Source organism: Theobroma cacao, chromosome 1 (genome assembly GCF_000208745.1).
Source record: "Theobroma cacao cultivar B97-61/B2 chromosome 1, Criollo_cocoa_genome_V2, whole genome shotgun sequence".
Lineage (NCBI taxonomy): Eukaryota > Viridiplantae > Streptophyta > Magnoliopsida > Malvales > Malvaceae > Theobroma > Theobroma cacao.
In genome coordinates this window covers 28499578-28519662 of record NC_030850.1, presented here as the reverse complement: position 1 = coordinate 28519662, position 20085 = coordinate 28499578, and the positions used below count along the sequence as shown (strand labels likewise).

General features: G+C 34.3%; 2 protein-coding genes and 1 long non-coding RNA gene across 6 annotated transcripts; 1 reads left to right on the top strand and 2 right to left on the bottom strand.

The window, feature by feature from the left end:
• LOC108661411 lies at positions 1-5444 on the bottom strand. Its single transcript, XM_018118053.1, has 2 exons — positions 4992-5444; positions 1-501 (listed from the first exon to the last, which is right to left on the bottom strand). The coding sequence occupies exons 1-2, from the start codon at positions 5442-5444 to the stop codon at positions 1-3; spliced, it is 954 nt and encodes a 317-aa protein (XP_017973542.1).
• LOC18613212 (putative pentatricopeptide repeat-containing protein At1g12700, mitochondrial) lies at positions 12011-15386 on the top strand. 4 transcript variants are annotated; one of them, XM_007050327.2, is made up of 4 exons: positions 12011-14519; positions 14651-14764; positions 14938-15016; positions 15085-15386. In XM_007050327.2, the coding sequence occupies exon 1, from the start codon at positions 12077-12079 to the stop codon at positions 14069-14071; it is 1995 nt and encodes a 664-aa protein (XP_007050389.2). In that variant the 5' UTR covers positions 12011-12076; the 3' UTR covers positions 14072-14519; positions 14651-14764; positions 14938-15016; positions 15085-15386. The 4 variants fall into 4 exon arrangements, with proteins under 4 accessions (XP_007050389.2, XP_017969777.1, XP_007050390.2 ...); XM_018114288.1 differs by having other exon boundaries at positions 14938-15386; XM_007050328.2 differs by having other exon boundaries at positions 12011-14764.
• On the bottom strand, positions 18092-19808 carry LOC18613211. Its single transcript, XR_001926712.1, has 2 exons — positions 18869-19808; positions 18092-18778 (listed from the first exon to the last, which is right to left on the bottom strand). It is a non-coding gene; the product is annotated as an uncharacterized LOC18613211 (long non-coding RNA).

The window sequence follows — 20085 nt, the reverse complement described above, 5'->3', positions numbered from 1 at the left end:
CTAATCAAGTACATCAAGAGACCCTAAAATACCCATGCTTTCAACATGTCTACTAAAAACTGTAGGTCTTAACCCTTTAGTCAAAGGATCAACCAACATGTTGTCAGTGTCAATGTCAATGTGCTCAACAACAATGTCAGCATTTTTAACAAAATCCCTAACCTTTAGATATTTTATCTCTAAATGTTTGGACCCACTAGTGCTTTTGTTGTTTTTAGTGAACAACACAACAGACCTATTATCATTATAAATTTTAAGAGGTCTAGAGATGGAATCAACAACACATAGTCTAGAAATAAGATTTTTAAGCCAAATAGCTTGCGTGGCAGCCCCATAACAAGTAACAAACTCAGCTTGCATAGTAGAGGAAGTTAAGAACTTTTGTTTAACACTCTTCCAAGAAACAGCTCCTTCAGCTAACATAAAAATATACCCTGAGGTGGACTTCATGTCATCTTGACAACCAGCAAAGTCAGAATCAGTATAATCAACAATCTCAAGCTTGAGTTATGGCCAAAAAACTGAAATATATGCAAGCAGACTTTCGGGTCTTTCAACATCTCACTTTCCAAAATTAAGTCCAATTTCTTTTAGTTCCTACAAAAAATATATAAACCAATAAATGATAACCAAATTAAAAAGAATAACATAAACTTAAAATAACTCACTTAAAAATACACTAATTATAAAAACAACTAAAAATAAATAAATTATAATTGAAAATTGATGACTTAGCTAATATTTAATAAAAAAATTGAAATAAAATAATTCTATAAAATAGAATTATCACACCCCCAAACTTAAGATTTTGCAAGTCCTCAAGCAAAAGAAAATCATAAAAAGAAAACTAAACATAAAAATCCTTGAACAAGAGATAGAAGTACCAAATCATGATTTCTCAATTTTTCCTCAGAAATTAACTCAAATTCCAACTTAAGGTAACATACAACTAATCCTTAAATTCATGCATTAATTCAAGTGAAAATTTACTTTTCAAATGGACTTCCCGTGTGTGTGTGAATGCTCTCTTACAAAGAATATCATGCAATTCAAATTAATTTATGCCAAATCTAAGCATAGATTAGTACTAGGATCCCATAAGTTTCTTTTTCATATTTCTTTCCACTAAAGTAGATTAACACTTATTCAAAGATCAATAGGTCTTTATCAAGCTTGTAATATAAGGTTAGGGTCAAGGTATGATAAATGATATATTTAGGCTCAAATTCACCCTAAGCATTTAATCAATCTAGGACATATAAAGAACTCGATTTTTTTTTTTATAATACCTCCAAACTTGAAATAAACTTTCCTTTGTACCACACATTTTACTTTTTTTTTGAACCTCCAAACTTATTTTTGACAATTATAAACACGGGGTAATTGAGCTAACAACCATCACTTTTTTTTCATTTTTTTTTTCACCATTCTCCCTCAATTTATCTTTAAGCTTAAACCATTCCTTAGAAAGACTAAAATACTTAGAGGGTGAAAGGTTCAAATTGTTGAATTTAAATAAACAGGTCAAGGCTAACATAATTGTGTAATTACAAAGAAAAGGTAAATTAGGCTAAAAAAGGGTAAAGATAAATATAAGAGAAAATTGTGAGAAATGACCTTTCTTGATAAAGACATTTTAAAAGTAACCATCAAAATAAGTTTAACTGTTTTTAACCATATTTAGTCATGACTTGATGAAAATACCCTTTAAACTATTTCAAATAAATTAAATCATTCATCACAATTTCTCTCTATTTCCCCCCATTTGTGCTTCGGATTTCTTTCTCACCATTTCAGTCTCTCAAATTTTATCGATTTCTCTGTTCGGTATGCGTATGCTATGCTTTCAATTTCTCTCTCTGCATTTTCAAATTTCTCTTTCTTACGCTTTCAAGACACTAAGCAATGGTTTTGACGTGCTTGGGTGGGTGGTTGTTAGGAAAATTTGATTTTTAGGTATTTTGGATAAAACTAAAACAGTAGAAATAATCACAAATGTATGAAATAGCTTTTAATTAAATTAATTTGGGACCTAGATACCAATAAACTCAAAATTTTGAAATTTATAAATCTAAGCTTTCAAAGAATTTTTTTAATTTTTAGTCAAAGTAGGTGTTTTAGATAAAAAAACATTTGTATTTTGATTTATGAAAACATGTTAGAAACACTTTAATTTGTGCCAAATTGTTTAAAAAAAAAAAGAAAAAAGTTGAGAGAATTTGAAGTTTTGGTTTGTAAGTAACAACAACATTTTAGGCATTAAAGTGTAACAAAATGTTTTTGAATATGTCGTGTAACAACAATATTTTTTCAACATAACATGTAACAATAATATTTTTTTTTCAATATAGCGTGTAACAATCTTTTTTAACCATGGCGTGTAACATGTTTTTTTATATGGCGTGTAACAACAGTATTTTTTTTCAACATGGCATGTAACAAGCTAACCATGGCTTGTCATAGGTTTTTGTACATGACGTGTAACAAGCTAACTATGGCTTGTCATAGGTTTTTGTACATGGCGTGTAACAAGCTAACCATAGCTTGTCATAGGTTTTTGTATTTGGCTTGTCACATATTTTTGTACATAGCGTGTAACGTGATAACCATGGCTTGTCACAGGTTTTTGTACATGGCGTGTCACATATTTTTGTACATAGCGTGTAACACACTAACCATGGCTTGTCACAGGTTTTTGTACTTGGCATGTAACAAGCTAACCATGGCTTGTCACAGGTTTTTGTACATGGCTTGTCACATATTTTTATACATGGAATGTAACAAGCAAACCATGGCTTGTCATATATTTTTATACATGACGTGTAACACGCTAACCATGGCTTGTCACAGATTGTTGTACATGGCGTGTCACATATTTTTGTACATAGCGTGTAACACGCTAACCATGGCTTGTCACAGATTTTTATATATGGCGTGTCATATATTTTTGTACATAGCGTGTAACACGTTAATCATGGCTTGTCACAGGTTTTTGTACATGGCGTGTAACATCATAGCGTGTAACTTCATTATGGGTAATTTTGTCCAACTTGGCTAAAAATAGTTAAAATTATAAAAAGGGCTATTTTTAAAAACATCTTATTTTTAAGGACTATTTTTTTAAAATGCCCAAAAATATAACAAGGTAGGCTCAAAAGGCTCAAACGATCCAAAGATGGCCTAATCACTTTCTATCCTAAGTGTTATCTAAAATTTTGCCTTGAGAGAGAATCAAATAAATTCTAGAATTCTTGACTTCACTATACTTTTTCATCAACATAAAATTTCTCTAAATCACACAAAAATTAAATCATAACTATATGCTTCCCAAAAGCTAAGAATCAAAAGATAATTAAAATATCATTTTAAGATTGGGACAATCATGAATGAGGTGCAACTATCTCAATTTTTTTTATTGCACAATAAAACATTCAAAATATAAATAAATATGCAAGATATATCTTAAAATAAAGCTAACTAAAAAAATAAACTAACAAAATTCTAAACCACTTTCCCCAAACTTGGAACAAACATTGTCCTCAATGTGATAAAAGAAAATAAAAGAGAAAGGACAAAGATACTCCTCTAACTCCGAAGCTGCAGTCTACATGTCCTCCGTATCGTCACCACCCATCATCTACTCTCAACAACAAAGCATTCATCAATTATATATGTAGCAAACAAAAAGTCCATGAATCCATTATAAGGGTAATAGAAATTGGCACTAATCTTCAAAATTTTTGACACTCTAAGCATTAATCATGAGGAAGTATGAAAAACCCATTAACAAACATGCACAATGGACTCATTCAAGGTGCAAAAATTATAAAATGTTCCATTAACACCAACCTCATCCTTTCTCTACACAAAATAATTGAAAACCAAGTGTTTGGAGGAGTACTTACCTTAGGTGTGCAATGAGTGCAAGATTTCAAAAAAAAATCCAAGTAGAAATAATATGCAAAAAGTTAGAGTGAAAAAGAGAGAGGAAAGCAAGAGATTGGCAAGAGGAGGAAGAATGGGAGTGGGGTTGGTGGTTGGAGAAGAAGAATAATGAAAGAAGGTGAAGAAAAGAAAAACAAAATGGAGTGTTTTTAAAGGGTTGGGGCTGGGCCCTGACCCAGTGCCGCGACCCTCACTTTTTCCACCCGAAGCGATATTTTTCGGGTTTGAGCGTCGCTGCTCTTAGGGTTGAGCGCCGCGGGGCTCAACTATTCTGTTTTTTTTCTTTGTTTAGCACTGTGGCTCTCACTTGGACGATCGCGGCACTGAAACATTCTGTTTCAGCCACATGGTAGCCTCATTTCAAGGTTACTGCTCCCACTTTGAAGGTTGCGGCTCTGACTTTATTTTAAAATTTTTTTCTTTTTTTTGAATTTTTTTAACCAATTACCTACAAAAAGGAAACATAAAAAAATTAGTTTAAAAGAAATAAACTGCAACTAAAAAAATTAAATAAAATAAAGGCTAAATAAGTAAAATTTAAAAACTTGGGTTACCTCCCTAGAAACACTCGTTTATAGTCACTAGCTTGACTATAATACCCCATTTTTCAGTTCGTTATCCTCGAAACATGGTTTGAGGCTTAGCCCATTAACCATGAATGTACCCATATCCTCACTATCAATCTCAATTATTCCATAAAGATAAACCTTTATTACTTTGAAAAGACCCCACCATCTTTCTTTGCATTTTCATGGAAAAAGCTTGAAGTATGATCGAGAAAGCATCATTACTTCTTGTCCAATCTCGAAAAAACAATTAGATGGTGGTGGAGGATGCTCCGTTGGTGACTGTTTAGATCTCACAGGTGGAGGTGGTCGCTTAGACTCAAAGATTGATTCTTACTCACTTGTAAGTTCACCTTTGCCTTCATCAATTAATTCCACTCCATATCAACAATTTGTAGAGCTAGGATGTTTATTTGCATTGAAAATATTAAACTCAACTACTTTTTCTCCAACTTTAAAAGTTATCTTGCCTTCCCTTACATCAATGATTATGCCTGCAGTAGCCAAGAATGGTTGTCCCAAGATTAAAGGAATTTCCAGATCTTCTTCCATCTCAAGCACAATGAAGTCCACCGAAATGTAGAGATGCCCAACTTTAACCAATACATCCTTAATAATCCCAATAGGGTACTTGATTGTTCTATCTGCTAATTGCAAAGAAACTGTGGTAGGTTGTATCTCATTAAGTCCAAGTTTTTTAGCAATTGACAAAGGCATGATTGAAACACTTGCACCCAAATCACATAAAGCTTTAGTAAATTTAAATCCACCAACAATATAAGGGATAGAAAAACTCCTTGGATCCTTAAGTTTTGGCGGAAGCTTGTTTTGAATTAGTGCGCTACACTCCTTAGTAAGTGCCACTCTTTCAAAATCTTCTAATTTCCTCTTCTTGATTAAGATGTCTTTCAAGAATTTAACATAACTTGGCATGTTTTCCAAAGCTTCAGCAAAAGGGATATTTATGTGGAGCTTCTTGAAGACATTGAGGAATTTCTCAAACTATTTATCAAGTTTTTGCTTTTTCAACCTTTGTGGGAATGGTGGTGGAGGATAATTTGCTTCAGAATTCTCTTGATTTTTAGCTTGCCCATTATCTGTCTTTTCCACTTTAACTTCTTTCTCAACAATTGCCTTGTCATCATCTACATGCTCCTTTGAAGATTCAATAGATTTTCCACTCACCCCTTCAACTTCTTTGCCACTTCTAAGGGTAATTGCATTACAATGTTCCTTGCCTTTGGGATTGATTTATGTATCACTTGGTAAGGCACCTTGGGGTCTACTGTTGATGGAGTTTGCAAGCTGTCCCACTTGAGTCTCAAGATTCCTCAAGGAGGCTCCATAGCTCTAATATATGGCATCAGTCTTGGACATATATTGCAAGATAAGTTCTTCCATTTGGGACTTCTTTTCAGGAATTGGTGCTCTAGATTGTTGTTGAAAACCAGGAGGCATGTTGGGGTTTGGATTGGAAGGCCCTGCATTATTGTTCCATGAAAAGTTGGGGTGGTTTCTTCAACCAGGATTGTATGAATTAGAATAAGGGTTATTCTGCTGCCTGTTGAAGTTCCCCACAAATTGGACTGATGCAGAATTGCATGAACATTGATCACTTGAATGACTATCTCCACACATCTCACAGACTACAAATGAATTTTTAATGGCATGAACTCCCAGTGTGTCAAACTTCTTAGATAGTGCAGCCACTTTTGCAGCTACTTTAGCAGTTAAGGTGCCAAGTGCATCAATTTCATAAGCTCTAACAGTTTTTCTCGGACCCGACCTTTCTGAAGGCCATTGATAATTATTTGAAGCCATCTCTTCCAACAAATTATAAGTATCTGTAGCATTCTTACTCATTAATGCCCCACCAGCAGCAGCATCAATTGTGGTTTTTATTGACCCAACCAACCCATTGTAGAATATCTGAACTTGCAACCAATCAGGAATCCCATGATGTGGACATCTTCTCAATAGTTCTCTAAACCTCTCCCAGGCTTCACACAAGGACTCACCATTAAATTGTGTGAATGAGGTGATATTGTTCCCATCTTTGTAGTCTTGGCAGGCGAAAAAAATTTTGCTAGAAACTTTTGTGCCAAGTCTTCCCATGTAATGATAGAACCATTAGGCAGTGAATTAAGCCAGCTCTTTGCTTTATCCCTCAAAGAAAAAGGAAACAGTCTTAATCTAATAGCATCATCAGTTACTCCATTGTATTTAAAGGTATCACAAATTTTCAGGAAATTTACTAAATGAGAATTAGGATCATCACTGGGTAACCCACCAAACTGGACTGAAGAGTAAATCATTTGAATGTAAGCTGGTTTAATTTCAAAATTATTTGCATTGATGGAAGGTTTCCTAATGCTTTGGTGCAAACCTTGCAAAAGAGGAACAACATAATCTCGCAGTGCCCTATTTGCTTCGGGAACTAGATTAATGGCATTATTGCCATTGTTATTGTTATCCTCAACCATTGTCTGACTTAAAGCTGCAACTTGTAAATTCTCCCTTCGACGCCTTCTAAAAGTTCTTTCTATCTCAGGATCAAAAGGAACAAGATTCAAGTTGTTTCTTCTTTGCATACAATGACCAAAGATATCTGCAAACAAACAAAATCTAATATTAAAACAAGAAAAATAAAATTTGAAGAGACACTAAATTGCTTGGTATTAGTATTAGTAAAAATTCTAGAAATAATTTCCCAGCAACGACGCCAAAAACTTGTCAGTTAAAATTCTACTACGCAAGTATACATATCGAATAGACAGTATATTAGCAAGCAGAGTATCGATCCCATAGAGAATTGATCTAAAACTTTACTAAATACTAAAATTAGAACAAATTAATCTTATCCAAACACCCAAAATTAATTGATTAACTAAAACTAATTAACTAAAATTTAAACTAACAAGAAAAAATCAAAATAATAATAACTTGAGAAAATATCAAATCAAACAAGCCTAAGATTACAATATCCCTCACACTTCATATAAATCTTACCTCTCTTCCTTAACTTATTTCAATGAGTTGAATTGCTAACCTAGAATCCTAAATTATTTATAAGGGTCTCCCGACTCATCTTATAAAAATATATATTTTAACCAAAATACTATATCCCTATGTGAATTGAAATTAAAACAGACTCATTAAGTTCAGGCTCTAATTTGGCTACATATGACCTATAGGTATATCCTTATTCTATAAGCAAATCAATTAATATGATCATATGCTATCCCAATTTTAGTATACTTAAAACTCCATTTTTCAAGTTTGTTTAGGTTCCTAAATCAATTTAATTGGTGACCAAGCAATTAAAAGCATTAAGAACAAATTGGAATAAACAACTCAAATCCCATTAAAGATAAGCAAGAAAAAAATTAAAAATTTAGATTACATGTGAGTTCAATTGCAATCTTAGAAAAAGAAAATTAGCTACTCATGATTGCAAAAACAAATAACATTATAATAAATTCAACCATTGAGAGTAACAAGAAAAAAATAAAAGCCAAGAAAGAAAACAAAACAATATTTGCCACCTTGATCTCCAAGTTTCAACCTCAACTCCTAGCTTCTTGAATATCCCAAAAGTTGTCTCTAATGTTCTTCAAACTATCCTATTTATACTAATAACTTAACCTATACTTCCTTAAATTGACCTAGGGTTTAATTGGGCTTAAAAGTGTAATGAGAGGCCCAAAAATCAATTGTCAGTCTTTACAAATTTTCATTCCCGGCACAGTACATCTATTCATTTTTTGACACAATTTTCTCTATTTTTGATGCAGAACTGGGTAAAATAATCTTCATAAAAGTTGTAGCTCTGTCTCTTAGCTTTCCAATGGTCTAAGAATCACATCATTTAGAGTTCTGTAGCTTGAGTTATGGCCAAAACACTAAAGTATATACAAACAGACTTTCAAGGCTTTCAACATCTCACTTTCCAAAATTAAGCCCAATTTCTTTTAGTTCCTACAAAAAATATATAAACGAATAAATAAAAACCAAATTAAAAAGAATAATATAAAATTAAAATAACTCACTTAAAAATAAACTAATTATAAAAACAACTAAAAATAAATAAATTATAATAAAAAATTGAGGACTTAGCTAATATTTAATAACAAAATTGGAATAAAATAATTCTATAAAATAGAATTATCAAGTCTCAATAGTAGCTTGATTATTATTCACAATAAATGTCACTGTTCAAGACAAGAAATGCAACTATTAGTTAATTGGGCAATAACGAAATAATTAGTAATAGTCCAAAATGTGCTAAAAGAAAATAACTGAAGAGTTCAGGTGCATCATCACAGACTCCCCTTTGGGTAGAGAATATGACATGTTAATATTCACTCTCTACATAAAGCTAATATGAGAATATTTTAGTTTTCAAAAAGCCTATCCCTTTTGGGCAGACAGACCTTCTAGACCTATATACTCTCAAGCACTAGAGCATTTGTCTCATTGGTTGGTGCATAATCCCCCTGCCTAAAGAGCAGGGTTCGAATCCTCCTGCCTAAAGAGTAGGGTTCGAATCCCCCCTCCTCCAATTATTAAAAAAAAAAGACCTATTTACTCTCAATCATGATGTTTCATGTCTCACTCTAAATTACCCTACACAATAACCCCATTTGGGCAGATAATTGTATAAAGCAATTTAAAAAAGCATCCCGTAACCTTTTGCTTAAGAAAATAATCCATTAATCTTAGTAAATAAGCTATTTTGGTAGCCAAACACTTACATCAATTAATAAAGAAATTTCTTAAATTGAGAATTAATTATTTACCCAAATTTCTTAATTTGCATACTCAACCCAATGTATGCAATGGCCATTCTTGCTAAGGTACTAAGTCTAGGTGTATCTCATTTGGTCTCAAATAGTATTCGCTGCATTAAAACTTAGGGTCTTGAACTTTAAAAATAAATACAATTTATTCTCTAAATTATGTATACAATTTCAACTCGAGAGTATACAAATTTAGAGACTAATCTAAGGAGAGTATATATAGCCATTCAACTCAAGCATATGCATATTATTTTCATATCACATGCATTCTAGAAATATCTCATCAAAATATTCAGAATAATTAATTAAATACACATATAAATAAATAAATATTAAACATGTATTAAAAAATTCATAAAAATAGTACAATATGTAAAGTTGGGCAAATGGAGATGAACTGGCAAAAAATATTTCGAAAATCATGGGCTTAATGGACCCCATGCGCCTCACACTTCACTCTTGAGAGTAGGCTTCGTTGCGCAATAGGTTTTTTTTTTTTATTTCCTTAGCTTTTAATTGGGTCAAATGTGACCCAATTGGATCAAATTTGACCCATTTGGGTCTTTATGCTAATTTTTCTCTAATTTTTGGCTTTTTAAGTATTTTTGATGAAATTGATTTTTATAAATCTCAATTAAGACTTTGTTTTATAATACCCATGCATTAAAACTCATCAAAAAATACAAAACCAAGATCAATTAATTAAGAAAATTAAATTTGAAAAGTTTTCTTCAAAATTGGTTTCAATACACTTAAATTTTGTACAATTAAACTTAGATATCGACTCTATAACATATGCAAGTTGATTTTAAGAGTCCAATTTAAATTAAAACATATAATATAAGTGATTAATCAAGGATTAGATTTTAGGTTTTATGTTTAAATCCAAACCTTATTATCTAATTATTATCTCTATGGCATGAGTTAAAAAAAGAGGTTTATATAGAATTAATTTATACATTATAAGGAAGAAAAGCCCTAACCTTATATCTAGAAACGATAACCAGAAAATAGATTTCTGATAATAAAAAAAAAATATGCCCTAACATACAATTTTACAAAATAAATACATTAAATTTTTAAATTTTGTTGGGTTCTAATTTCACACAAGTTACTCTAATACTATATGTAAGTTGAATCCTAGATTTATGTGTGAATATTAAAACACCAAATGCATCAACTATTTATTGTGTACCTGTTTGATTCATAAAGGTAGCCATTGTTTGTAACAGAAAAATAGAGAATTCCTAATTAAGGTTAGATCTTCCTCTTCGCACTTCTCTATTGTTTGTGATGGCTCGTAATGGGCAGATACCGTTAGGTTAGAAAGGAAGAGGAGACCGAGCCATATATATATATATATAAACAAAACCCTTGTACAAGCTACCCCATTAAAGGCGTATTGGGCAAAGGCCTACACGACCGCCAAATCACACTAACCCAATTAGACTTGTAAAGCCCATCATTAACTAATCACTTTAATATTAATTGGGCGCTCATGCTTGTCTCACAACAGGACTAAACTATTAGTCTATTTTATTAAACCAAAATTACCGATTAATAAAAGCCCACATAATAGAAAATTCTAACAAATACTTTTTTAGGTAAACTTTACATAGACTCCTTGTGATATGATCTTTTCTCAAATAGCACATTGCAGCTATTTTTTTCTCATATAAAACTTTGCGTTTTATTTATTTTTTGAAAAGTAGAAATAGTGTTAAATTTTCAATTAGTTTTTTATAAAATGATAATAAAACCTTTTTGTGTTTTAATCTTTTTTTATTGTTTAATTAAAAAAATTGTACATTTGATTGGGTTTTTTTCTTGTCCTTTCTCTCCTCACTTTCTCACCGTCTAAACAAAAAATTAGACTGTTTTCTTTTTTGAATTCAAACCAAAATAATTTTGTGAGAATTTCTGGCAGCTATATATTTGCATCATATTTGCAACTTTTTGGTGTGCAAACACAAGTGATTAGTTTAGCAAAATCTAGAAACCAAAGATATTGAAGCCACGAGTCCACAAAAACACCACACTTGGCTTTTCTTTCCAGCCATGGAGCTTGCAAATGAGCTTTACACTTTCGACTCAATCGATCGCAACTGATAATATTTTATTTTAACCACAGAACACGGGGCTTAAGTTACTCTTATTATATTGATGTGATCCTCACATTGAACAATTTGATCAAATTAATTTTTTAGTCAACTTCAACTTAAATATGATATAAAGTACTTCATTGCATACCAAAAATGAATAACGAGAAACAAGTTTGAAAAAGAATGGTTAAGGCTAATGGGATACTCTGTTCATTGAGCAGGCGAAGACAAGTGGAATATATGGTCATTTAAGTTGAAATGGTTAAGGCCAAATATATATATATATAGCTAAAAATTTTGACGAAAGTGATGACCAACATTCATCTTTTTAGAGCAATTTTTTTGATGGATTTCTTGCATAGAATCTAATGTGAAAAAGGATATAGCAATTTAGAATTACGTGCAAAATATAAGATTTTTAAATATAAAGATTTTATTTTTTTTATTAAAAATTTAACACCATTGATTTTGTGAAAACATTTGTAAAGTACAAGTTTCTTTTGAAAAAAAAAATCAAAATGTTATGTGAGAAAATATCAAATTACACCTTACTTTTTTTTCCCAATAGTCACGACCTTTTTCCTTTTTGTTTCGTCCAATATTTTCCCCTTCTTTTCTTGTCTAATTGTTCAAGTCCAGTTTTCCCCTAGTTGAGCCATGGCCCATGGACCCGAGAAAACTAAGATCCATTTCCATTAGTTTTGAGTTGCTGTTATTACACGAGCATCGGCGGTTGCAATCTCCCGGGGTTATTACCTCTTGCAACAAACAAAACCACCAAAACCCTGAAAAAATGGTCTCCAAAACGGCGCTCCGCTTTGCTTCAGCCGCTAATGGAGCTGCCTTATCCTCTTCCTCCTCAAAATCTACTCCAAAAGGTAAACTCTCATCTCTCTTCACTCACCCGAAAAATCCCATATTTTCTAACAATCCCAAATCTTCAAACCCCAACAATGAAACTGTTGAAAGCCAAGACCCACTTAACAAATTTCTCAAAACAAGCTGTAAGTCAGGCACCATTACTCTCAATGAAGCATTGAATTTTTTTGATGAAATGACCCAAATGAAACCTTTTCCTCCAATGTCATCATTTAATCTGTTGTTAGGTGCCCTTGTTAAGATTAAGCAGCATAATCACGTGGTTGTGCTTTACAAGAAAGTGGGATCAATTGGGATTTCACCTGATTTTATTACCTTGAATATTTTGCTTAATTGTTTATGTCATATGAGTCGAGTTAGTGATGGTTTCGCCGTTTTAGGGAGAGTTTTTAGGTGGGGTTATAGACCAAATACTGTAACTTTTACATCTTTGGTTAAAGGGTTATGTATGGAGAATAAGATTTGTGAAGCAACTAGACTGTTTAGGAAAATGGTTGTATTTGGTTGTCAGCCTAGTATTGTTAGTTATGGGACTTTGATTAATGGTCTGTGTCGAATGGGGAATACGAGTGTTGCACTTAGGTTATATGAGGAAATGGTTAGAGGAAATGGGGTCTTGGAGCCTAATGTTGTTATTTATGGTAGTATTATTGATTGCCTATGTAAGGAGGGTATGTTAGAAAAGGCAAGGGAAATTTTTTTGGAAATGAAGGGTAAGGGAATTCATCCTGATGTGGTTGTTTATAGCTCTCTACTTCATGGTTTTTGTTGCATGGGTGATTTGGAGGAGGCTAAAGGTCTGTTTGTTGAGATGGTAGATCAAGGAGTGCAGCCTAATGTGGTCACTTTCAATGTTTTAATAGATGCTCTCTGCAAGGTGGAGAAATTGGAAGAAGCAAATGGATTATTGGATTTGATGATTCAGAGAGGAGTAGATCCTGATATATTCACATATAACACATTGATGGATGGGTACTGCTTGGCTGGTAAGCTTAATGTTGCAAGGGATCTGTTTGTTTCCATGCAGAGTAAGGAGAACAGACAAAATGCTATTAGCTACAACATAATGATCAATGGTTATTGCAAAAACTGGAAGGTTGATGAAGCTATGAGTCTTTATATGGAAATGATATGCAAGAGGATTAGGCCAACGGTTATCACTTATAACACCTTATTGACTGGTTTTTTCCAGGCAGGCAAGGTTGAAGAAGCACGAGAACTGTTTGGTAAGCTGCAGGTCGATAACATCACACTCAATTCTTGCACCTATAATACCTTCGTGGATGGACTTTGCAAAAATGGTTGTGTCTCAGAGGCACTGGAACTGTTTCATAAGTTAGAAAATTGCAAGTTCAAATTTAGCATTGAAATGTTTAACTCCCTTATTGATGGGCTGTGTAAAACAGGGAAGCTTAAAACTGCTTGGGAGCTATTTTATGGATTGCCTAACAAAGGCCTGGAACCAACTGTTGTGACTTTTTCTATCATGATCCACGGGCTTTGTAAGGAAGGGCAATTGGAAAAAGCAAATGATTTGTTAATTGAAATGGAGGAAAAAGGTTGTTCTCCAAATGTAGTCACATTTAATACACTCATGCATGGTTTCTCCCAGAATAATGAGACCCAAAAAATGGTCGAACTTCTTCAGAAAATGGTGGAGAAAAAGTTGTCACCTGATGCATCAACCATCTCTGCAGTTGTAGATTTACTCTCAAAGGATGAAGCTTATCATGAAACTCTGAAATTGCTACCAACATTTCCTGTCCAAGAGCCTAAATGATGGCAAACTGAAAATAGCATTGTGTGCTTTAGTGCCAGTCAAAATCCTTAAATGGACAGAACTTCCCCAGAAGCTTAACATAAGTGGAGGTTTCAAAATGTGATGGCTTGCCCCTTGTGTCCTAGTCTGTGCAAAACCATCTGTGCTGTCAGGTTAGCTTCTTCAAAGGAGTAGAAGCAGGGATTTGGATTGCAAAATTTGTGGCTATGGTGCATTATGAGGCTCCAGCTTCTATTTCTTTATAGACAGATATGAGTGAGGTCAGTTTGCATTGGCAGACATATTAAAGCTGTGGCTCTCTTGGCCAAAAAGAAAGCTGTGGGTCTATAGTTACAATCGGGTTCAGTAAGCTGAAATGCCACTGCTCCTTGGAATGAAAATTGTTCTCTAACAGGAACAGACTTAAGATGTGCTCCCAATCACTACATGTCCTGTACTTATTTTCCTTGTGAGTGATTATTATGATTTACACACATTATTGCATCACTTTTCATTTGAGTCAAAGGTACGGACATAGTCACATTCTAACATCAGTGCTTCAGTGTTAATCTTCTATTTGGTGTATGCTTTCAAATCCAGGCTGTTTAGTCGTCGACCATATATGCTGGGCTATTGATTGCTTGGAATTTTCCAGATGTATTTCAGCGGAAAAGTTCTTATGGAAATAGATATAAGTCAAAAGTTGGAATATATGTGAGAACTTACATCACTTGGTTTTTATTTTCTGTGTTGCAATATGTAAACTATGTTCTTCTCACAGTGGGAATAATGTGATTGTTTGTGAGCAAACATTCAAAATGATAGAAGCTTAGATTAGTTCTAGAAGTGGGATGAGATTACTTGCTTACAGTTTATTTTGATGACAGGTGCATGTTGTGGAGTAGGCGCTTGGGAACTCAGCTGAGAAACTAATATTTGTCTGACAACTTACAGAAATTTGTTCAGGTACTTCGGTTATGATATTTAGGTTAAGTATATAAGCCTGCAATCAAGCTTCAATTATCCTGGTTCAGGTTCAGATCAGAACAAGTTCAATAAAAAGGCTTGCCATATTGTTGAGAAACTTAGGAGCTCTCTGGAAAAGCCCTTGATCCAGAATGTCCAGGAGGCATGGAACTTCTTCTTCTGGCGGATGTATCTGCCCAACTTAATTACTATGTAATGCTTGGATAATTGATAGAGTGGTGAAGGCTGTAAGAGTTTTTGTGAATTTCTGTAATGCTTGTATACGTTTTTAGAAAACAACACACTGCAAGCATGTCTTGTTATATAGAAAATAATTGATGCAGTTCACAACTGAGTCTTTTTCAAGAGATCCCGTACATGCTGTTGATTTTGGTCACAACTGCCATTCTCATTTTGATGATTCAACAAACCGTGCGAGCTATTAAGAGGAGCTCTGTAGCAGTTGGCTTTGATTAAGTTGGACAGCTATCTGGTGTATGAACAGGACAAGCTTTTTTGTTCGCAACTGTACACGAGCCATGCCTGCACTAATTATGCAGTACAGAACCTCCAAAAAATGAATGTTTATAGGAAATCAGCTTTGTTAACAAGCAGGGGTCCCCTTGGCTGAGCTTATTAATGGGGGAAAAAACGCACACCGCTAGATTCCATTTTTCTTCAATGATTTCAACTTGCAAGCAGTGCTCTGCAATGGAGTATTAGCGACAAGGCACGCTCTTTTATACCGCTTCCCTCAAGCTCTCCATGTCACAGCCAGCCACCTTATTGGCATATTTGTAGCTCGTGATGCTGAAAAAGGCAAGGCAAGAAAAATGTATTTTTTATTGATGAACAAGATGAAGAAAAAGCTGGAGGCCATTGATCCTAAGAAAAATCTAGAGCTGCTAAGCATAACTCTATTTGATCAATTATCAATTATATATCAAGTGAAGTCCAATATCTGTTGCTAAACAGTTTAGTAGATGGAGTGAAAGAGAACAAAAGAAAAAGAAGAAAGAGAGAGAGTCTGACTGTGTAGGGAGAAGCACATGCAAAATTTGGGCAAAAAAATGAAAGAATAATGCAGGTAAATTTGGAATCTTGTAATGAAAACTGTTTCTATACCAAAATGTCGTAAAAGTTCAATGATTGCGCTTTGTGTTCGTAGTTGGTACATTCTTCTTGACAATGTTAAGTGGGGAGAGTAGAGAGAACTATTCTCACAGATTTGGATGGAATTAGGCTACAAAAAAAGACACTGGGACAAAATCTTCAAAAGAATCTAAAGGCTAAAACCTACCTTACCTAACTGCCTACATTTCTCTCTGCATTTCCCCACTCTCTCTTCAATGAAGTTTGGATCCAAATCATTTACAAACCTTTTTTTTTTTTTATGTGTCATTCAGCAATTGTCCTCCTAATAATGACACTACAATAAATAGTACTTGTGCAAATTTATCAAGTCATCAGATGCCATGGGGTCAGGGACCCACAACTGGAGAGGCACACCCCCTGGCTGCCCTCAAACCCTGTCAAATTCATCAAAGGTTTGTGCCTGTTGCCATCTGAAGTTGGCTCGGCTCGTAGTTAAAGTAGGTCTATATGTGTATTGTTGCACGCTGTTCATAATGGAGGGGGTGCACTGTTGGGTATTTGTGCCCTCTAAACTTATTCATTAAGTCCAATCATAAGTTTAACATCTTTTTTGGGTCCAATTAATTTTTAGATTCTCTAGCTAATTACTAGCTCAATCAATGCTTGTTTTTGATTCCCAAATTGTAAGTGAGCTATATGTGAGCCATCACCAAATGTAGAAAACAGGAAGAGGGATACGCAGCCTGTCAAATTTCCCCTCCCCGATCTATGCTGTCTTTCGAATTCAGGGGAAGCTATATGTGATAAAGAGGGATTTACATATTAATAAGGAGAGCAGTTATGTGGGCAACATGGCTTGTGGCTTTTTCTCTTAGCAGATTTCTTCTGTTAGGCATCTTTTTATACCAGCTGGAGAAGTTGAATGTCCAACATATATGACAAACTGTCCTTTTGTGATCCATCAGATGGACCTTTATGAATCATGATGTCTCCCCTTGATCATCACCAACTTATTGACAAGATCCTTCACTTCATCATAAATATTTCTCTCTCCCTCTCCTCTCATGGGTCTTGCTTTCAGCAGCTAAGCTAGCTTACATTTGGTTAGGCAGAGCTAAATGATAAAAGGAGATCACAGTTTTCACAGGAAATTACAGTTGCATAATCAATCATGCAGACCATGTGATTCTTCGTTAACTTATATTGGGAACAACTTAATTAGGTCAGTCTAGCTAGTTTTCTCATATAGCAATGCCTTGTGATTGTGATGCCCAACAAAATCTGTCTTTTGAATGGAGTTTTATATTTCATGTGGAATGCTTTTCCAAGTATCATTGGTGAGCAAGTCAAAAAGTTAATAAAATTATATGAGAACCTTTGTATTGCTTTAGGATGTAAGGAAGACTTTATCTAAGCCAATTCTCACTTAAGGAAATGGCCTTGTCATATGTAGCTTTATAATACTAGTATATGTTCCTTTTTCTTTTTCTCTTTATACTTGTCTAAAGACTTGGAGGATGTTACACATTTAGGCACTTCTAGAATGCAAGTCTTGTATTCACACGCCTTTGAACCAACCAGGACATGAATTGGTAAGCGTGTTTTGAAGGATGAGCTGCTGCAAAAAGGCATGTTATACCATAAACATCAAAACGTTCAAGTCTACCTGCAGCACTGAACCTGGCTCATGAACAGGTGGATAGCATGCACCTGCTTCATCCAAAGATACGGATCGGAAGACTAGTGTCAGCATTTGCATAGAAAGCAATGAAACTTTCGAAAAGACATGCAGTTTATCTTTATCGAATGATGTTATAGGAAGCCGCATATCGTTGTTTCTTATTGATTTTAATAGTTTACAGCACACTATAACTTGCTCTTAATTTCAACCGTTCCGTTGACTCCCTAGCTGTAATAATTATTAGAAGGCGCCCTAATCGTGAAGCATACAATCATAACAAGATTACACATGGCAATTCATTGAAAGAAAAAGGAGCTGAAATATATATTTGAGGAAGAGCAATGATTACAAGATTTTGTCAAAGCAGTCCCTTAATTTGCTGGGGCTAATTTGATTTAGACCCGAGAACCTTAACTTCATTAAGAAATAGAGTAATATATAACTGATCGTTGAATAACGTGTATGAAAACAGTGGTTACATTCTTAATTTAATCCAACAGAGATCACCTGTGGACTGTGGCACCCCCCAAACATTAAAAAGGATTAGCAGAGAATTGACGACAACTAGGGGCCAAGCTCCTAGCACCTGCCCAAATCTGCAATATGGAATTCATACAGTGCTGCAGTGTATATGCGACTAGTGGTAATGGATGCGTGATCAAGGTACACGAAACAACAGAAAGTAAACGTAAATTTAATTAATTATAAGATGACATGTAGATGGGGACATAATCTAACATGAAGAACAATAACAGAAGGGGAAAAGGAAAAAGGAGAAAAGAGATAGATTTTCACTGTTATAACATGTAGTGCATGACTTTAGAGCCCTAGGCAGTAAGGGGATGTAGCCCTCCTTTGGTGCATGGAAAAAGTTATCACAACATGGGAAACACATAAGCAGACAAGGCCCTATGGTGGCTCCCCTCCCTTTTTTTCACTTTGTAATCTTTGATCTCCAATCTCCATCTCTCAAGTCCTATCAAATCCTACAAAGGAAGTACTTTGGTTCCAGTTTTTCAACCTTATTTTCAACATGAGAATCCTAACTTACGAAAAACATGATATCACTAACAAACCTTTGATATTGTCTTCACCTCATCTTTTACAAACTGCAAGTGCGTCTTCTCTTCAGCTCAAGGAGATAAGATGAACCTCCTGCAATTCTTTTTTTTGCCTTCTGACAAACACTCAAACACTCAGTAGCTGCAGCCACGTAGCTACAGTCGCTCAACATTTTGACAACCCCAGCCGGGCAGATCTGACCCACAGAATTATGAGCTTCACATGGAAAAGTTTTGGTATTTTTTTTCATGTTCATTTGACACACCAAGAGTTAATGTATCTGCCCCACCAGGTAGATATAGTTTGGCACGTACAAAGAAGTTGTTTTGTTGAATTCTGAAGGGAAAAAATGAGGCAAATTTAAAGTTCCCTTTTTCTCTCTTTCTCCATCACTCATACATAAAACTAAAGGGACAGCACACAAAGTTCTAGTAACTTATATTCTTTGCAAGTCTCTGCAAGCAAAGTCCACATCCCACAATCAACACTTCAAATCCCAAAAAAATAAACAAACCAAAGAGATTGACGAAGACCGAATTTTTGCAGTAATCTGTTCACATTGACTCAACAGTTTATGACAAGGGAGGAAAAAAACCATAAAAAGAGGATATGAAATTCTACCTTCAAATTTACCTGTTTCCAATTCCAGGTTGCCAAATTTTGGCTTGTCTGATCCATTGGCTTAATATTTCTGGATTCAAACTCTTCGTTCTGTATTTGCATCAAATGAGCCTATATGCATATGCTTCGATCCTTGATACGGTTAAGCTGAGCGAATATATAGCTATTAAAACAAGTTGGGGGGAATGAAGCCTGGTCCGAAATCATTCAGAAGACATTTAAGATTCATATGAATGACTTCGAACCAGACAACATTCCCCTCAACAGTTGATGTTATAGACGAGCAAGAGAAAAGAAAGGGGCAAGAAGCAGAGAGGTAGAGAATCATGGCAAAGTTTTTAGAGACAGATAGAGAGGAAAAAGAGAGAGAGAGAGAGAGAAAGAAGAAGAAGATGGGATTAGTGTTTTGATTTTGCCATGCATTATTTTTTCCATGGGGTCCTTTTATACGTAGTGATCAGGAGAGATTCTTTGATGGGTCACATGACATGGAGTCCACTTTCTACACTACCCTAACCCTGCTTTTCACACATAGGGGGAGGTAGTTAAGATTTATCAGCATATAAAAAATAAATTAGCTTCCAGTAAAAAAGCCAAACAAAGAATCTGT

What these genes read in the sequence shown, in the direction of transcription:
- LOC18613212 (XM_007050327.2), top strand. Translation starts at nt 12,077, where the DNA reads ATGGACCCGAGAAAACTAAGATCCATTTCCATTAGTTTTGAGTTGCTG.
- LOC108661411 (XM_018118053.1), bottom strand. Translation starts at nt 5,444, where the DNA reads ATGCCAAGTTATGTTAAATTCTTGAAAGACATCTTAATCAAGAAGAGG. An exon ending in CTGCAGGCATAATCATTGAT is followed by an intron (nt 502 to 4,991) that starts GTAAGGGAAGGC and finishes CCATAACTCAAG; the next exon opens with CTTGAGATTGTTGATTATAC.